Here is a 20,412-nt window from a genome sequence, read left to right on the forward strand (position 1 = left end):
AAGTACATTTTTTAGAATGAGAAGATGGAGGTTAAAGGTCAAGGTCCCTGTGACCCTTAATGGGATGATATTCTAATGTTTTTTAGTTGACCGCAGCTCTTAGACATTTCACTTTTTGGCCTTAGACCTCAGAACTCTCCATCTGGTCAAACCACAATAGGACGTACTTGCACACAGTAAAAAGCTGGAAATGTAAAAAAAAAGTGAAGCTCTGACACCTTCTCTGAAAGTGAAGTGAAAGTCATTGTGAGACACTGCAGCACAGCACACGGTGACACGGTGAAACGTGTCCTCTGTATTTAACCACCACCCTTGGTGACAGTGGGCACCATGAGAGGCGCCCGGGGAGCAGCGTGTGGGGACGGTGGGGACTCAGCGGCACCTCGGCGGCTCAGGTTTTGAACCGGCAACCTTCTGATTTCGGGGCCGCTTCCTTAACCGCTAGGCCACCGCCGCCCCCGTGTCTTATGTCTTAATGTTAAAAAGTGGGCCTGGCAGCATGTGTCTGGCGGCGCGGTAAATTGCATTGTGGGAGGCAGCGTGACATTATGACACCGGGGCTTTAGTTCCTCTAGAGCACAGCGGTCAGAGTGAAGCTTCGAAGGCGGCGGCTGGCAGAACCGCGCTGATCTCACATTTATATTTCCGAAATGAACTGTCACCGGACAGCTGAACCACGGGCCCACTGGGAAATTAGGATGGATTGTGGGTATATTTCAGTATAGCAATGAACAAAGTGTGTGTGTGTGTGTGTGTGTGTGTGGGGGGGGGGGGCTCATTGATGGGACACTGAGACAACACGCATGACTTCAGACCACATATTCACCGCCACCGTCACTCAACCGAGGGACAGTCAACATTTAACGGAATGGTTAGTCACGCTTCTCAATTCTGTTTGGTTAAAAATGTAATATGTTGCTAAGCAACCATAACCAGTTAATGAATTGCCATGCTTTGCAGATAAATTATTTGACTTGATTGCTAATTGAAATGAATGTATTTATCTACACTGGTCTCAGAACAAGTGTGTGTGTGTGTGTGTGTGTGTGTTACAGTTATGTTATTTATCAAGTCCAATTCCTCTTTAATAAACAGAAGGTGATGAAACTGTTTCCATCTGTGATGTATTTCAGTGTGAACATACAGAATGATATTAGCCGGGTTCTTCTCATCCGTTCATAATGCACGTCTGGAGCTGACGCACTGCGATAACGTCTTAAAATCTCGTCTCGCCGGTCTCGAATATCCAGCCCCGCTCCAAACATCTTACACATCCACGTAGTTCCATGTAGATCCCTGCAGGGTGGTAGTGGCCTAGTGGGTTTTACACTCGAATACAAACCCCACTTACTACCATGGTGTCCCTGAGCAAGACACTGAGCGTCTCCAGGGGGGGACTGTCCCTGTCACGTCTGGTGAATGGCAGAAATAGAAATGAATATGTTGATATTTGGACAGACCGGATTTGTCTGAGGGACGGTAAGAGCGCGTGTGAATCATGCTGCTCCGGGAGGCGGTAAGCAGCAGGTAACCGCCACCCGTCTCATGTCGCAACACGCGGCGCCTGTGGGCGAACCGGTTACCTGCTGCACAATGCCCGACGGATCCCGTGGGAACAGCGGGGAGGAGATCCAGGCCGTGCTGGTAAAAAACTGAAAACTGGACACTGCAGCGCAGCACGCGGGGACACGCTGGAACGTGTCCTCTGTATTTAACCGTTGCCCTTGGTGAGCAGCGTGTGGGGACGGGACCTCAGTGGCCTTTTTTCTAATAATGTTTAATTTAGTAAAGAACGTTATCCACATTCTAGCCATCGTGATGGTAAATGATCGTTAATGTGTGCCGGTGTGGTGACTTCGGGGTTCTCTGGATCCGTGTGTCCTGTATGATGTTCCTTTGTTTTATATAAATTCCCTTGTCTGCGTCCTGCTTCCTGTCTCTGCCACGCCCATTGCCACCGCCCCATGACAACTAGCCGGGACTACTGCCAGCTTTAAGAAGCGGTTGAAAACCCACTCGTTTAGAAAGTATTTCAGACGAGTCCAACACTAACATACACGCACATGCACACACACACTCACAAAAATATAAAAATAAAAATAAAAAATGTGAAAAATAAAAATCTTATTCAGGCCTGGCACTTAAAAATTCCCTGCATGTTCTAGGCCTTATCAGGGCTCATAGTTTTGTAACTATAAAACATTGCATGTTTTAACTAACTAAAGTGAAGTGATTGTCACATGTGATACACAGCAGCACCGCACACGGTGCACACAGTGAAATTTGTCCTCTGCATTTAACCATCACCCTGAGTGAGCAGTGGGCGGCCATGACAGGTGCCCGGGGAGCAGTGTGTGGGGACGGTGCTTTGCTCAGTGGCACCTCAGTGGCACCTTGGCGGATCGGGATTCGAACCGGCAACCTTCTGATTACGGGGCCGCTTCCTTAACCGCTAGGCCACCACTGCCCAACTACTGCATGTAGTTGTTGTTACATCATTTGTAACAAAACGTGGTGAAACCGTCACTATTGAAATGAGGGATCATTTGGAAACTGCATTTGACATTAAGACCCATTTCTGATCGTTTTCTGACTAAAACTCCAGTCATTCCTGGAAGAGTCGTTCTTCTGAAAAACCTGAAGCCTCACAGCTTCACAACAATCGATTGCATTACTTGTCAATCCTGGTTTTGAACCGAGGAGCTCGATGAGAAGAAGGAGAACCCGTGAATAGCAGGAACCACAAAGTAACCGGTCAGGGTCAAGATGTTCCTCTGGACGGAGATTCTCCTGCTGATTGCAGATGGCAGCGTCTCCAGCCATGAATCACCCGGTAAATCATTAGCGAGGAGTTGCGGGCTAAACGAATTCCTCACGTCTGAATCACTCGGTCGCCGGGGAGCAGAAGCAAAAGCCGCTTTATTATTTCACCGTAATTACTGTACGGCTCAGGAGAAAAAATGTGGAACATCTTTATTCTGGGACATCTACGGCTATCACAACATCACACAGGATTCACAGAAATGTGACTCCTGTTGATGTCCTCGACTTTCTGGCCAGAAAAACCGATAATTAGGCCGAAATGGTGACGGTGAAAGCCTTTTGGCGGTCCAGCCCCTGTCCTCCACCGAGAAACGTGGGCGTCCTGGACACGCATCACTCCGTCAGCTGCTGACGAACGGGGGACGTAGGGTGGCGGGGGGGGGCGTTTCTGCCTCCCATCTGGCAACGCGGGGTCCTCCCCCTCCTCGTTACAGATGACTTGATGTCCATCAGGGGTCCAACGTGACATAATGAAATAGAAAGGTTAAGAGTGTTCGGTGGCCGCCATTTGAATAGAAATTTTTTTAATGATCTTGTTTGTTAGGTTTTATGCACATGCATGTACACTGACTGTATAAAAGCATAATTGCTCCATTTGCCTCTTCGTCTAATGACTATTGGCTATTTTTTTATTTACTATGCATCCACTTAAATAATAATGAAATAAAAGCATGGGTTTTCTGCTGAACTGCTCACTGAATTTCACAATTTATTTGCATAGTTATTGTGTTTGAATGTGTATATGGGTGCATTCTTTTGGGCTTTGTTTTTGCCCGTAATTAAAATAATACATATGCAATAGTTAACCGCGCTGAGTCATTTTACAGCTCAGAAAATGACTGTAATAATCTCAGTAGTTTTTACCATCAGGCCGAGGCCGAGCACTATTCAAAGGAACTCTGGAGTGTTGGACTGCGGCCGTGACCGAAATAAATGCGAGTGCACTTCGGTTTTTCCAGCAGAAAAGCTCTCTGTTGATCGATGCACCCCAGTTCCCCGGAACATTCACCACCACCACTTCCAAAAGAAAACCGGATTTAGATTATGACCCGTTCCATTTGACACAATGCTGGGAGTGTGTAAGGCGGGCACACAAACACACACACACACATCTCTACTATAGATGTGCCACGTGAAGAGGCCACACAGAACAATGCTGGCGGACACTAATTGATGCTTGTGAGGTTAAAACTAATTGCCGGGTCACTAAAAGTCTAATAGTCGCTTATTCAGGTCACTAATTTGCTCTTCATTAAGCGGGAACACAGCATCAATAGACCAACAGAGGACCAGGAAAGGTCAGATGTGTTCAAATATATACGCAATTTCTTCCATCCAGGATAAATAGTAATGAAAAGCACAATTTGGCGTTTTATTATCATTTATAAACTAGTTACGGTGCAAGAAGCATTTCTTTGCATTCCAAGTCCCATTTAGATTTTTTAAGATTGGGCCTTTTGGTAACGAGACCAAGCCAACACAGAGAATAACCGATTTATTCAGCAGACACATATACGGAGATGTAATTATGAGTAGGAGTGAGTCCTTACGTGCCTTGGTATATTCGCAACAGGCAGGAAAAGCGGGAGATTTTCCTCAGCACGTCAGCGGGATGGAATAAAGCGCCGGGATTTGGACAACACTAGAGCAAATGCCACAGCAATTCAGACGTGAGAACATAAAAAAAAAAACTGCCTTTTTAAGATGACCACAAAGTCCCTCCTCAAACAGTTGATCAGCATCCGTGACAAAAGTGGCATTTAAATTACAAACGGTGCAAAAGGGACAATAAAGGACAGAAAAACAAAGGCCACACACTTCTACCCGCATCCTCCATCTGATCCACGCGTTATTACTCATTCATCGCCGCAGCCAGCTCCAGATGATTCAAACCCACTTAAACCTTTTCAGGGACGCTCCACGCGGTGAGTCAGGCCTTGCCCGTGGCACCCGCCATCGTGGCTCCCGCCATCGCGGCCACCCGCGCTCGCTGCACGTTTTTATTGTTGGAGGAGTCGGTTTCACAGCTCGTAAACGTGTACAGTGACAAACCGGGACGAAGAAAAGTCCGAAACGAACAACACAGGATAAGTACGCGTAGCGTTTGGGGTTAAAGGTCATGTTACATCAGTGTTTTTACGAAAAACATCCGTCCACACGGATACACAGAGAAGGAAAATTCAGTTCTGGATTATCCATGTGGATAACCGGGAAATGGTAGTAGCCTAGCGGGTAACACACTCGCCTATGAACCAGAAGACCCAGGTTAGAGCCCCACTTACTACCATCGTGTCCCTGAGCAAGACACTTAACCCTGAGTGTCTCCAGGGGGGGACTGTCCCTGTAACTACTGACTGTAAGTCAGTAAATGCCGTAAATGTAAATGGATGCAAGGTCTGTTTTGGAGAAGAATGTTCACGTGTGGACGAGGCCTAAAATTTGCTTTAACATTTAAAACTATTACCAAGATGAGAGCAAGAAAGGGACTTGTTACACTCGCATGTACTCGCTTTGAATGAGCTGATGTCACAAGCCAAACGTGTTGACCTATCAGTCGTGTTTATTGCGGGTTGAGTTTGCTGGCAGACACGGCCGCCCTCAAGCATTGACGTGATAAGTATGAGTGTATAGTAAAGAAAATGCATTTTAACGCATTAAATATTTACAATATTAAATCTTATTACTAGCACTGCGTAATGGTACTTAATAGTTGTCCTCCTGAACAAACACCAATTAACACACAGGCTGGAATTGCTGATAATAAAAATACATATTATTCTAAATTAAATAAACTGTGCCACCCAAGTTACATTACCGTAAACGGTCATTTCTGGAGACTAGTTTAAGTCATAAAAATGTCCACGCTACATACAGATACCAGACTCAGAACATAACCACATCCGCAATAACATTCCACTCATCCGATTAAGCCCGGTTATAAAAAATGTGGGTTCAGAATTCCAGAATCTAGAAAATTCTTGGACACGGCTGTCCATTTTGCCCGTGGTGGTGCATTCTGTGGTTTTATAATCACTGTTTTGTATGAACATAGTTGACCAGCAGTTGTAAATGAAACTAATCAGATTTCACTTTGTTCTCAGCAGGAATTTCATTTTTCTGCAGTGCTCTGAACCGACTCGCTGTGTATCTTTTACCTCTTCATTCAATATTAGTCCATTTATGCATCTAAATGCTTGGCATTTTCAGACACATATCTCTTCTAACATTTACAGCATTTACCAGACGCCCTTATCCAGACCGTATACAATCAGTAGTGACAGGGACAGTCCCCTCCTGGGGACACTCAGGGTTAAGTGTCTTGCTCAGGGACACAATGGTAGTAAGTGGGGTTTGAACCTGGGACTTTGTGTTCTTCTGGCTCAGAAAGAAGTGTTTTGCCCAGCAGGCTACTGCCACCCTAATTAAGGTTAGCTGTGTTTAAGTGTGTGTGTGTGTGTGTGTGTGTGTGTGTATATAGATAGATAGATAGATAGATAGATAGATAGATAGATAGATAGATAGATAGATAGATAGATAGATAGATAGATAGATAGATAGATAGATAGATAGATAGATAGATAGATCGATAGAGAGATAGATAGATGGGGTTGTTAGTGGGGTTGTTCGATGGACACATGATGTAATGACCCATGCAAAAAATGATTCTGTGGACAATCTGGGGACCCAAATGACAAACTGCAGATCCCAGAAGAAAAGATGTTCCAGTCGATTACCGCTGACATCCACACAACTGTCCATCAACAGCATGACGTGGGCACCAGCCTGGCTCATCCTCCCCAGCCACCTTCCCATCATACACTGCAGCACCACCATGCACATGCCTGCAGGGTGGCTGACTCAGGAAGCCAAAGGCCAAAGGACTCCATGGTTTCAGCTGTTCTGCTCAAATATGCTCTGACACACACACTAGTTCCACAACGGCAGAATGTGTGGAGAACCGCCGCCTACCATCACACCATCTCCCATCTGTGGAGACATCTCAGAGGATGTAGATGCCTAATATGCGGTAAGATTATAATGAGGCAGTGCACCAATGATTCTCTGGATATTGCAGATGGAAAGTTCCAGAAAACTCCAACCCTTTTGTGCGGAAGCCGGTGATGGATCCCTGAGCAGAAACAACAGCTTGTGGAGTATTTGCCACTTCCTGTCCTCACAGCTCTCGCTCTGATTTCATCTTCATCTTCTATTTATCTTCCTCACTACTTCCACCTCTCCACATTCCCCCTGATCTCCTCAGCCCCCAGCTTTCTCCATCTCTGCAAACCACTGCCAATCATAAAAACCACGGCCGGGCAGCCATGAGGAGACCAGCGGGAAACGTGGGTGGAGCACAAAACAACATCCCTGCAGCACCTGACAGGTTCAGGCGATGGATAAAACTGACGCGCGGCCATGGGATTAAAAAATGCCGTTCTGATGCGAGAAGTCACTCATTTGGCATGGAGGGATGCTCGCGTTGCCACGGTGGGAAGGAGGCAATCTGTTGTCTCATCTGTGAATCCTCCAGGGGGGAAAGGAGAACGAGATCAGAGAAGGACACGAGCAGGACAGGTACGTACTTCACCTACATTTACACCGTGTGAAAAGCACAGAATGAACCTTCATAGACGGTTAAAGAAGACTTTTAACTTGGGGGTGTGTGAGGAGTTAACAGCTATATAACCAAGTATATAACTAACAGCTATATAACCAAGTACATAACTAACAGTTAAATAACCGAGTACATCACTAACAGCTATTTAACCAAGTACATCACTAACAGCTATATAACCAAGTATATAACTAACAGTTATATAACCAAGTACATCACTAACAGCTATATAACCAAGTATATAACTAACAGTTATATAACCAAGTACATCACTAACAGCTATTTAACCGAGTACATAACTAACCGCTATATAACCGAGTATATAACTAACAGTTATATAACCAAGTACATCACTAACAGCTATATAACCAAGTATATAACTAACAGCTATATAACCGAGTACATAACTAATGGCTATATAACCAAGTACATAACTAACAGTTATGTAACCGAGTACATCACTAACAGCTATTTAACTGAGTACATAACTAACCGCTATATAACTGAGTATATAACTAACAGTTATATAACCAAGTACATCACTAACAGCTATTTAACCGAGTACATAACTAACCGCTATATAACCGAGTATATAACTAACAGTTATATAACCAAGTACATCACTAACAGCTATATAACCAAGTATATAACTAACAGTTATATAACCAAGTATATAACTAACAGCTATATAACCGAGTACATAACTAACTGCTATATAACCAAGTATATAACTAACAGTTATACAACCAAGTATATAACTAACAGCTATATAACCAAGTACATCACTAACAGCTATATAACGAGTATATAACTAACAGCTATATAACCGAGTACATAACTAACAGCTATATAACCAAGTATATAACTAACAGTTATATAACCAAGTACATCACTAACAGCTATTTAACCGAGTACATAACTAACCGCTATATAACCGAGTATATAACTAACAGTTATATAACCAAGTACATCACTAACAGCTATATAACCAAGTATATAACTAACAGCTATATAACCGAGTACATAACTAATGGCTATATAACCAAGTACATAACTAACAGTTATGTAACCGAGTACATCACTAACAGCTATTTAACTGAGTACATAACTAACCGCTATATAACTGAGTATATAACTAACAGTTATATAACCAAGTACATCACTAACAGCTATTTAACCGAGTACATAACTAACCGCTATATAACCGAGTATATAACTAACAGTTATATAACCAAGTACATCACTAACAGCTATATAACCAAGTATATAACTAACAGTTATATAACCAAGTATATAACTAACAGTTATATAACCGAGTACATCACTAACAGCTATATAACCAAGAATATAACTAACCGTTATATAACCAAGTATATAACTAACAGCTATATAACCGAGTACATAACTAACAGTTATATAACCGAGTACATCACTAACAGCTATATAACCGAGTATATAACTAACAGTTATATAACCAAGTATATAACTAACAGCTATATAACCAAGTATATAACTAATAGCTATATAACCAAGTACATCACTAACAGCTATTTAACCGAGTACATAACTAACCGCTATATAACCGAGTATATAACTAACAGTTATATAACCAAGTATATAACTAACAGCTATGTAACCAAGTTTATAACTAACAGTTATATAACCAGGTACATCACTAACAGCTATATAACCGAGTATATAACTAACAGTTAAATAACCGAGTACATCACTAACAGCTATTTAACCGAGTACATAACAAACCACTATATAACCGAGTATATAACTAACAGTTATATAACCGAGTACATAACTAACAGCTATATAACCGAGTACATAACTAACAGCTATATAACCGAGTACATAACTAACTGCTATATAACCAAGTATATAACTAACAGTTATACAACCAAGTATATAACTAACAGCTATTTAACCAAGTACATCACTAACAGCTATATAACGAGTATATAACTAACAGCTATATAACCGAGTACATAACTAACAGCTATATAACCGAGTACATAACTAACAGCTATATATAACCAAGTATTTAACTAACAGTTATATAACTGAATATATAACTAACAGCTATATATAACCGAGTATATAACAATTATACAACTAACAGCTATACACTGAAGGTGTTTTGACTTCAGAATTGACATGATCTGCAGGTTGTACGTATACGTGCTTCATCTGGTGATTTTTTTGCCGTTTACAGTACAGGTCTCAGTGACTTGGCTTCTCAGATCTAATTTACACTAAACAGCGGCTCCTTTTCCAGGTCAGTCAGGCCTGTGCCATGGAAGTGTCTACATGAAAGAAACGCAGGATTCTTCAGCCGTGACCCCCGACCCCACCAGGTCACCCTACCTAATGAAACCCATGTTTGTGAACCCCCCACTTGCTGAAGGGGGTTTCTCTCGGTCTCGGTCCTACCGTTGGCGTTCTTGCCGCAGACCAGGTGCTGGCAGGGCTGCAGCAGACCCCACAGCTCCGGGTCCCCGTTGATGGCCTGCTCCAGGGACTCCACGGTCAGCTTGGCGACCCCGTCCTCCTTGTCCACCAGCGCGCTGCGCCGCACCCGGCCGAGCACCTCGCGGAACAGGCTCTCCACGCAGGCGCTCAGGTAGATGGCGGCGTGTTCGTGGACGCGCAGGGCCACCCGGCTGTCCACCATCCAGCGGAAGAACCTGCCCACGGAGAAGACGAGGCCGCAGCGCGCCGACTTGCCGCGGCTGAAGCGGTCCCCGGTGCTCATGTTGTAGAGGGACAGCGCGCCGAGCGCCGCCGCGACGCAGTTGACGGAGACGGTCCAGGACAGCACCATCTTCACCGCGCTCTGGATCTCATGCTTGGTGCACCGCGCGTAGCGGAGACTCAGGCGCTGCGCCTCCCGGGCGATGCGGACCAGAGCGCGGCTGACCAGCGCCGACAGGCGGGCCAGGGTCTCCCGCGGCGGCGGGCTCCCGGCGCGGAGCTCCTCGTCCCGGCGCAGCGCGCCGTCCACCTCGCCCAGGCTCCACGGCACGTCGTCCAGCTCGGGCAGCCGGGCGCACTGGCCGGACCAGTCCAGGATGTCCGTGTCCTCCGCCAGGACCGTGTTGACCGTCTCCAGGCTGTTGTGCCTGCTGTGCATGGACTCCGTCAGATGCCAGCAGTTCCCGCCATGCGCGTAGGACAGATGCGCGTCCGAGCAGCACAGAGACGCGCTGGACGACCTGAAGGAGTCCGCGGCTCCACCATAACCGGAGTCGAGCGTTAAATCCTCCAGCGTCCTCGCTGCGCTCTTAGCCTTGCCTGCCATGGCTGCGCTTCATGCTGAATTCCCGTCCCTCCGTCCGCCCGCCCGCCTTGCGCGCAACTTGGCGTCTCCAAAATCCCGGCGCCTTCTCCGCCACTGCAGCCGTGGGGGCGGGGCTTCAGCCGGCGGCCAATCAGCACGCGTACAGCATTTACCAGACGCCCTTATCCAGGGCGACTTACAGTCAGTAGTTACAGGGACAGTCCCCCCCTGGAGACACTCAGGGTTACGTGTCCTGCTCAGGGACAGTAAGTGGTAGTAAGTGGGGCTCGAACCTGAGTCTTCTGGTTCATAGGCGAGTGTGTTACCCCACTATTACTGGGACAGTGGAGGTCCCTGGTGTTACAGCCACATATGACCTTGACTCCCATCCGAAAGGTCAAGGGCCGAAAGGTCATGCGGAGCCTCCGATCTGCCCGTGGTCCACAGTCTTCAACCCTGCACTAAAATTGAAATTCACTGACAGCTCCTGAATAAATGTCAGCTAATAATATACAAATGTGCTCCATATCCAGGCCTAAAATGTCCCCAAACTGGAGGATTGTCTTTGTGTTCCTTAATTACATCCTGTTCCCACCAGCCACCTAAAGGGAACAAGATGAAAGATAATGACTTTGTTGCGTGTGTATATGTGTGTGTGAGGCTGAGAAACTGTAAGATTTACTGATACAGATTGTACGGATTTTTCTGCGATTGCCCAGCGTTCAGTGTGAGATTTAATGCCAACTTGCATGTAAAACAAATAACTAATAACTTTACTGAATTTTGCAAAATGAAACAACACATCTTTGAACGTTTTACTGCGTAATCAGCATTCATCGCCACCATGCATGTGTAATTACGTGTAATTACGTTCATCATCATCATATGCAGCAGGTGTGCATCTCATAAAACTGGTCCTTTCCTCTGCAGGCTTGGCTCCACGAAGCGTCTCGACGGGTGTAATAACTCAGCGTCCTTGATATCGGGGCCCTCGGGGCCCTTGTACACGCCTCTCATTTTGTCACTTTCATTGTTGTCCCCGAGGAGAGGACCGGGACCCAGCTGTGTCACCAGCCACTGGAGCAGTTTCCCTCCTGCAAGATCATAATCAGCTTTTCATGATGTAATTACATCTGTTTAAACCCCTTTACTGTTGGAACGTGAACATTTAAAGCCAGCGCGTCGTGGTGGATGCAGGGTATTGCTGCCATCTACTGACGTGGACCAGCAATGCAATCTTCACAGTTTATCATTTATTAAAACGAATGACGTAGGCACAACGTAAGCGCAGCGTAATATAAAAAGTTCACATACGCCATCTGCGAACGACTGTGTTCAGTATTTCAGTAACGTTGAAACGTTTTCCCGGCAGTTTAGAAACCACGCCCCTTTTGGCGTGACGTGACCTTTTAACCGCCCCGTCATTCTGCGCGCTCAGGCCCCGAGTCATGTGTCCATCCGGGACCTTCACACAGCGCCAATCAGCGTCGAGGAGGCGGGGCCAACGGCGCAATGGCGCAGATAGCTCTCTCAGTTCTCGTCTCCCGGGTCAACGTGGCAGAATCGACGTCGACACCATGTTATTGATCGTCGCCGCGTCCCGTCATTCTTCTGGCTGGCGGCGCGTTTAGACGCGCGAAAATAACAACTCCGGCCGACCACACGAGAGAAACGTGACTGGGGGGGGGATTACGTCGGACCAATCAGCGCAGAGGGCGGGCTGTGCGTCACCGCATGGGCGGGGCCCACCGTGCAGGGGAGGCAGCGACTCTGTTACATGGCTGACCGGACTGGGGAGAGCCGCTGCTCAGGACACGACGCGGAGGGAATTATTCCGGTGCGGGAGTCAGCTCTTCTGGCGCGGCGCGAGTGAACGCGGCGCCCCGCTCCGCCGCTTCGTTTCTCGCTCGGTCGCGGTTCGGGCGGTTTATTCGACATTTGAACGGCCGGGCGGCATTTACATAACCCGGTGCGCGGCCACGCAGCTCTCCGCGTTTCGGTAAAAACAAAACGTCCCGTTGCGTCGAGCCGCCGGACGGGAAACGCGGCAGCCGCCACGTCGCGCTGCTCTCGGCCGCGATTAAATTGTTTAAAACGCTGACATTTTCATCGTCGTCCAGAGAAAACAAGTTATACAACCGGCGCTGAGCGGAGCTGCGCGGCGCGGTCCTAACGCCCGCCGGGTATCCTCCACGTGTCCCGATGGTGCAGCCGCGGCCCGTGTCCAGCCTCCACAGCACCATGGAGCACGTCCTGCTGGAGCAGGGCTAAATCTCACACCAATCCGACATACACGCCACAAAACCAGACCAGAGACCACTTTCAACGTCGCACCCGGAAGGACTGTCCCGGTGAAGTAATGGTGGTAAACACGATCCACTGGTTCAGGAAGGGCTTGCGGCTCCACGACAACCCGTCGCTGAAGGCGTCGATCGAGGGGGCGGACAGCGTCCGCTGCGTCTACATCCTCGACCCCTGGTTCGCGGGGTCGTCCAGCGTGGGCATCAGCAGGTGGAGGTAAGAAGCGTTCCATCACGCTGCATTTTACTGTACTTACCGCAGTCTGTGCGGCATCGGTTCCACAAGTCAGTAGTTACAGGGACAGTCCCCCCCTGGAGACACTCAGGGTTACGTGTCCTGCTCAGGGACAGTAAGTGGTAGTAAGTGGGGCTGTTTTTACACTGGCTCCAGCCCAACGTTGGCCTCGCTAAAGACCCACAGCCACGCTGGTTACCTAGCAACACGTCACCAGGCATCCAGAGCAGGGGAATAGGCGTGGTTCGCCAATGTGATGTTAGTAAAATTAGGCGTGCATTACTCGTCCTGACGTGTTAATGTCAAATTAGGAGGTGATGGCGATGGTGAATGCAACAGCAGGGTAGGAAATACGATTGTTTTTGGTCTTTGCACCCACGGAAATCAGCCCGCTGAGCACAAACTGACCTACCGGCCAGTCTTCTGATCAGAAACCGGCCAGTCTGCTGCGCGGGAACTATGGCGATGCTGTTGCATAATGTCGGCGGGGCTGGTGCATGTTCTCCTGGCGCCCCCCAGTGGTAAAACTCTGCTACTGCACCAGTCTCGTGATGTGGCCTGAACCGGGGGGGGTCACGACCTGGGAGCCGCGTGTAAAGTTAAGAGAACGCTGCGTGTATTATTTTTATTTTTATGCCATGTGTATAAAAAAAAAAAAAAAACTAGGCTAGTGTGTAGTTTGTAAAATTTGATTCATATAAATTATTACCAGCCTGAATGCTTAAATTAACACATTAACAAGAGGCGTCAGATTTAGAAATGCGGCTCTGCCGGGCGTGGCCAGGCGGGTATATATACATATACGGCACATATTATGTCGCATAAAAATGAAATCACAATAATCTTCAAATTTCGAACTACAGTAAAAAAAAAAAAGGCACCAGTTGTCTCGCCGTAATTGCCGGGACGACAACTCGTCCGCCGTGGGCCATCCAGACGGCCTCGACTGTCTATTTTCTGATCTGACCTTCAAGCGAACGCGAGGGAACGAGGCCGAGTTTAGTAAAACGGTTGGTTGGTCCCCCCCCGCAGGTTTTTGTTGCAGTGCCTGGAAGACCTGGACGCCAGCCTCCGTAAACTCAGCTCGCGCCTCTTCGTGATCCGCGGCCAGCCCACCGACGTCTTCCCTCGGCTTTTTAAGGTACGTGTACGGCGGCGAGCGTGGCCGGGCGGTGAGCCGCGCCGCACCAGCTTCATGCGCCTCTGCTCTGCTCGTCAGGAGTGGGACATCAGCCGCCTCTCGTACGAATACGACTCGGAGCCGTTCGGCAAGGAGCGCGACGCGGCCATTAAGAAGCTGGCCAGCGAGGCCGGGGTGGAGGTGACGGTGTGCATCTCGCACACGCTCTACGACCTGGACAAGTGAGTTGGTGGCACCGGGACAATTTCCAGCGGGAAAATCTGAGGACAAAGATCCTCGCTTCTGTTGTCCAGTTCCGCTGATCACGTTGATTTGGACCGTAACGGTTCTAGATAACGGTCCCCTGGCGGGTTAACATTCGCTACGTCTCCATCAGGATCATCGAGCTGAACGGGGGACAGTCTCCTCTCACGTACAAGCGCTTCCAGACCCTCATCAGCAAGATGGACGCGGTGGAGGGACCCGTGGACACCATCACCGCCGGCGTCATGGGCGCCTGCACCACGCCCCTCTCGGACGACCACGATGACAAGTTCGGGGTGCCATCGCTGGAGGAGCTGGGTGAGTCGCACGTCACCGCACAATAAAACCGTTGAAATGTCGCCGCTTGGATGGGACGAATGTGCGTCTTGGTCTGCGTCTCAGGCTTTGACACAGAAGGGCTGTCCTCGGCGGTCTGGCCAGGGGGCGAGACGGAGGCTTTAACCCGCCTGGAGAGACACCTGGAGAGGAAGGCGTGGGTGGCCAACTTCGAGCGGCCGAGGATGAACGCCAACTCCCTGCTGGCCAGTCCCACCGGCCTGAGTCCCTACCTGCGCTTCGGCTGCCTGTCCTGCCGTCTCTTCTACTTCAAACTCACCGACCTCTACAGGAAGGTAAGGTCCCTACCGTCCCGTCCCTACAGGCCCGTCCCGTCCCTGACTGCTCATCCCTGACGGCTCGTCACAACGGGCTTGTCCCTACTGACTCAGCCCAGCCCGTCCCTACCGACTCCGCCCGTCCCTACCGTCTCCATTCTACCGGCTCGTCCCTACCGTCTCCGCTCGTCCCAACCAGCCCGTCCCCACCCTACCCTGCCCTACCCACCCCGCACCATTAAATTTTTTTGGCATTTACCAGACGCCCTTATCCAGGTCGACTTAGTCAGTAGTTACAGGGACAGTCCCCCTGGAGACACTCAGGGTTAAGAGTCCTGCTCAGGGACACGATGGTAGTAAGTGGGGTTTGAACCTGGGTCTTCTAGTTCACAGGCGAGTGTGTTACCCGCGAGGCTACTACCACACCTACTACTACCCTGCTCCACCTTAGCTTACCCAGCTTAGTCAGTGATAAATGCTCCGCTGGTGTGATGTAGTCAGCCGGTATGATAATTTTAGTAATAAAGCGTTTGTCTCCTCAGGTGAAGAAGAACTGCTGTCCCCCTCTGTCCCTGTACGGCCAGCTCCTCTGGCGCGAGTTTTTCTACACGACGGCCACCAACAACCCGCGCTTCGACAAGATGGAGGGCAACCCCATCTGTGTCCAGATCCCCTGGGACCGGAACCCAGAGGCGCTGGCCAAGTGGGCAGAAGGGAGGACCGGCTTCCCGTGGATCGACGCCATCATGACCCAGCTGAGGCAGGAGGGCTGGATCCACCACCTGGCCCGCCACGCCGTGGCCTGCTTCCTGACCCGCGGGGACCTGTGGATCAGCTGGGAGGAGGGCATGAAGGTGCGTGGACGCTGTGCAGATCAATTGCGGTCCGCCGCAACCGGAGAGCCGTGTTGAATTTGCGTGTTGTCGCGGTTACGGCAGGTGTTCGAGGAGCTGCTGCTGGACGCCGACTGGAGCGTGAACGCCGGCAGCTGGATGTGGCTCTCCTGCAGCTCCTTCTTCCAGCAGTTCTTCCACTGCTACTGCCCCGTGGGCTTCGGCCGGAGGACAGACCCCAACGGGGACTACATCAGGTACCGGCGCAACGCCACCGACGTAACGGTCCCAGTGTCCCGGTGCTCACTGCTTCTTATCCCGGTGCAGGAGGTACCTGCCCATCCTGAGGGGCTTCCCCGCCAAGTACATCTACGACCCTTGGAACGCCCCCGAGAGCGTCCAGAAGGCGGCCAAGTGCATCATCGGGGTGCATTTCCCCAAACCCATGGTGCACCACGCCGAGGCCAGCCGCCTCAACATCGAGCGCATGAAGCAGATCTACCAGCAGCTGTCCTGCTACCGGGGCCTGGGTGCGCGCCTAGCACACGTTTTACGGTGCGCGAGCGCGTCCCACCCGCTCTCTAACGGTGACCATCTCCTCCTTCCTCCCCGCAGGTCTGCTGGCCAGCGTTCCGTCCAACCCCAGCGGTAACGGGGACGGCTCCGCCGGGATGGCCGGGTTCTCCGCTGCGGAGAACCTGCCGGAGACTGCGGCCTCCTCTGGTACGGCATCAGGACACAAACCGGAGCGTTTCTAAAAATGAGATGGTCTTACGGACCTCCAGCATAGTACAAAATCTCATAATCAACATGAATCCGTAGTATTTTGACATTTGGGAGAGTTCAGACTTTAAATCCTCCTGATAATATCTTGAGTAAGTCAGGCTGTACGCTCTCCAGTTTCTGTCGTTTGGAAAGTCACGTCTACACCAAGTACAATGAGGTCTTTATTCTCCAAAAGAGAAAATTCAATAAAGTTTGTGGAAAAAGCTTATTTGCACACTAGTCACACACCCCCATATTACAGTAAATGCAATTCGGGTCGGGTCAGGTCAGGTCAATGGAATGCAGTGATGTTGAAGGCTGTCAAAATCTTCCGATTCATACTCTATATGAATAACAAAGTCTTAACAAATGAATTGCACATTTTGCAATGGATTCTTAATTAAAACTTAATGAAACTGAGTCACTTCCCTTTAACTGGTGACGTGTGCCGCTGAAATGAATTGCCAATCGGTCACACGTGTGCAAATTACCGAGGGCAAAACACGATTGGTTGCCACTCGTGTGCTCCCTGCACGACAGACGCGATGCGTAACTGTGCGTGTACGTCTGCGTTTCACAACGTAATGTTTGTGCTCCAGGGTACCAGATGGCCTCCAACCCACCCGGTGACTGGCACAGTGGATTGCTGGTGTACCCACGAGAAGCCACGCCAGGCACCAGCCAGCAGACAGGTGTTGGCGCCAGTTCCTACGTTCCGCTGTGATGCCGACGTGGTCGATGTCGTGCTTGGAGCCTAATGTCCTTGTATTTGTGCCTCGCCAGGTTACAGCAGCAGCTCTAGGCCCATGGTGTGTTACCGGCCCGAGTCTCAGTCGCTCCCTGGCCCGGTGGCACTGCAAGGTGACGGTCCATACATTCGCCTCATGGCCTTCAGCCACGGACCCGTTAGGCCGCAATGTGCTTAAAGTGGAATCTGTGCTGGTGTGTTTCTCAGGGCGAGGGCAGGGCTCCGTCAAGCGCCCCAGCGGGGACTCCGCCTCCGGGACGGGATCCAAGATGCAGCGGCAGAGCGGCCCTTAGGTCGGATATTCAGACCTTCTTTGGCATTTCTGAAATCTCGTAATGGCTGCCATAATAAATCATTTCTTCTTGTTTCTCTGTGTGTGTGTGAACATTTCAGATGCTGACCACAAGTTTTGAGAACATCATAATTGGAAGAACGAGACCAAAACAACCTGTTCTCATGTTTCCCGCTTTTTACATTTATATGTGTATCGGGGGAGGAAAGTGCATGATCTTTTGTGTAACCAGTCCCGGCATTTCGGAATTAGGGGACTGTACGTTGGATGGCCCCGCCCCTAGCTGAGGACATTCTCAGATTGTTGTATTCGTAGTAACCTCGTAACGTTGTGGCCCCGCCACATTCCAAAAATGCTGTTACGGCTTGGGACAAAACCGATTGTGTATATACGTTTGACAAATTCTATTCACATACAAACTGTACATATTTGATATTTAATGTTCTCTCTTTTGTGTAGTCATAGACTCACCGATATATTTTTGATATGAAACATTATGCATGGAACCATAATGAGAATTTCATTTGTAGACGGGTTCTGTTGCCGACTTCTCCCTCGCTCTTTTCTCTCTGGTTTTATCATCGTCTCACGGTCCCTCTGGCGGCCCGTCCTGCTCGTCCCGCCCGTCCTGCCCCCACACGGTCATCTTTGTTATACTGTTGGAGTGTAAAATGCTTCACTTTGTGCTCGTTCCCTCATGTTGTGCTTGTTTAATAAACTAAATATAAAAATCTGATCCTCTTTTTCTTTCCTTGCTGTGCGGTGAGAAACTGGAGGTGATAAAAGCCCATTAGCTTTTATCTTTCTTTATTTTTATTATGTATGAAATGTCTTAAAAAATAAAATGTCACATAACTCAAGCTGTTGGTGGTTTTGTTGCACTTATTACATCCCCACAAAAATGGCCCATACTTTCTCATACAATATTATAACATTAAATTTTTTAACCATTTTCTAATTTTGTATTTATTGAGTCTTATTCTTCACAAACAAGGTTAGTCGAAGTACAACGTGGCAAAATGTATAAAGGAGAGAATGCAGTTAATTAATTGCATGAATGTCCCAGAATAAAACAGAATAAAGATCCTGTGGAAGAACGCGGTACGTGGAGGGGTTTATTCTGGGCGTCGTCGCCTCCCTGTGTCCATATTGACAGACACAGATGTCCCTTCCAGCCGACACCCAAACAGGGACCAGATTTAAATTTAAAGACCATCACCTGCTGCCCACAGCTGAGTGTTCCTTTCATTTAAACAGGACGGGACAATGTCCTCACAGTTCAATTCCTGCGTTCAACCGAGCAGACTGTAAAAACTGGTTTACTCTTCATTAAGAACTTTGAGTTATCTCTCCTCCAGCCCATTTTTACACTTTTTATTTAGAAAAATATGAAAGAGATTGTGATTGATGGTAAGAATATGTTTCGTCTTTCAATGAATTACAAAAAGAAAATGGCGTATTAAAACTGAATAAAAGAAGATTAAACGTGTAGTTCAATGCAGAGGTGATAATGCTTCTAAATGTTGGCTTTATTTTTTAATTTTTAGCTAAGAAACCTTCTGATAGTTTTGCTGTAGGCACCCAAAGCTCCGGCCAGATCTCTTCACCCATGAGACAATGTGGTGTCAAACTAGGTCTTATTAATATGTCACATACCAACCGGTTTTAATGGCCTGTGACTTCAAATCGTACATGTGACTAGGGGCCATCACAGCAACTGTAACGGGTCTTCAGGGCCTTGCGACGGTGCTGGAATGAATCTTGCTTGGTATAAATGCCTGTTCACAACCTTTGGAGCCATTTTTGAAATCGACCCTCGGACCGCCCGTCCCTTGTTGGGTTCCTTGGCTGGTTCTCCGTGTTGCTTTGGCCCCTTGAGGAGAGCGTCTTTCCGCAGGTCATTTACAGGGTTTACATAGACTCCACGAGGACGTTCTTGCCGAGCACAGTGGATTTGTGAGCCCATGTTTGAGCAGATCAACATGCACGTCCATGTGTATCTCCTCCCTGGAGAAGCTTGGCACCTTGAAGCACCTGTCTGCCTGTGTCACTTATCCCTCCACCAGTGCAGGGCTTTCAGGAGCTATTTAAAGTGCTTTGTGTTGCTCTTGCGCCAAAAACATTGACATGGTAGTGAACGCAGGAGCCTGGACGGGAGCTTGGTTGGTTCCATACATGCTGTGTTCTACAATAGAAACGTTCTACTGTCCAGAAGTGGATCACTGATGGAATGGAGGTTCACGCTCCTGGCGTTAGAGGCAGAACACAAGTGTGGCTGCATCTGTTTCCAGGTTGGAAATAGGTTCTCTTTTATTCCCAGAAAGGAGTTGAGAGGTCAGGGTCGAGGTCAGAGGTTGTGGATGCAGCGCCGGGCCCCAGTTAAGGAGAAAACGGATCTGGTTCCACACCCTCTGGCAGCGTGGACCTCCCCAGTGGGGTGGGTCCTATCCAGGCCATCAGCCCCAGTCCGCCCCCTATAAAAGCCCGCAGTAGAAGGACTCAGCTGTTCTCCCACCA

At 48.6% G+C, this 20,412-nt stretch overlaps 2 protein-coding genes across 6 annotated transcripts in view; one reads left to right on the forward strand and one right to left on the reverse strand.

Moving 5' to 3' along the window:
- Positions 1 to 13,408, reverse strand: part of btbd11a (BTB (POZ) domain containing 11a) — a 92,204-nt gene extending 78,796 nt beyond the window's left edge. For 2 of the 5 annotated variants that reach the window (XM_028955347.1, XM_028955344.1), the window contains exons 1-2: positions 11,595 to 12,875; positions 9,878 to 11,326 (exon numbers count right to left, since the gene is read on the reverse strand). In XM_028955347.1, the coding sequence (XP_028811180.1) occupies positions 9,878 to 10,745 (868 nt within the window). In that variant the 5' untranslated portion in view covers positions 10,746 to 11,326; positions 11,595 to 12,875. Of the gene's footprint in view, positions 1 to 9,877; positions 11,327 to 11,594; positions 12,876 to 13,281 lie in introns of those variants that run through there. The other 3 variants (XM_028955345.1, XM_028955346.1, XM_028955348.1) reach the window with 3 other exon arrangements.
- cry1a (cryptochrome circadian regulator 1a) lies at positions 12,215 to 18,755 on the forward strand. The gene is made up of 13 exons (XM_028955351.1): positions 12,215 to 13,241; positions 14,292 to 14,400; positions 14,479 to 14,621; positions 14,777 to 14,961; positions 15,046 to 15,275; positions 15,800 to 16,111; positions 16,196 to 16,347; positions 16,418 to 16,620; positions 16,706 to 16,813; positions 17,455 to 17,547; positions 17,639 to 17,716; positions 17,811 to 17,896; positions 17,997 to 18,755. The coding sequence occupies exons 1-12, from the start codon at positions 13,084 to 13,086 to the stop codon at positions 17,894 to 17,896; spliced, it is 1,857 nt and encodes a 618-aa protein (XP_028811184.1). The 5' UTR covers positions 12,215 to 13,083; the 3' UTR covers positions 17,997 to 18,755.
- The last annotated feature ends 1,657 nt before the right edge of the window (positions 18,756 to 20,412 follow it).

Source organism: Denticeps clupeoides, chromosome 15 (genome assembly GCF_900700375.1).
Source record: "Denticeps clupeoides chromosome 15, fDenClu1.1, whole genome shotgun sequence".
NCBI lineage: Eukaryota > Metazoa > Chordata > Actinopteri > Clupeiformes > Denticipitidae > Denticeps > Denticeps clupeoides.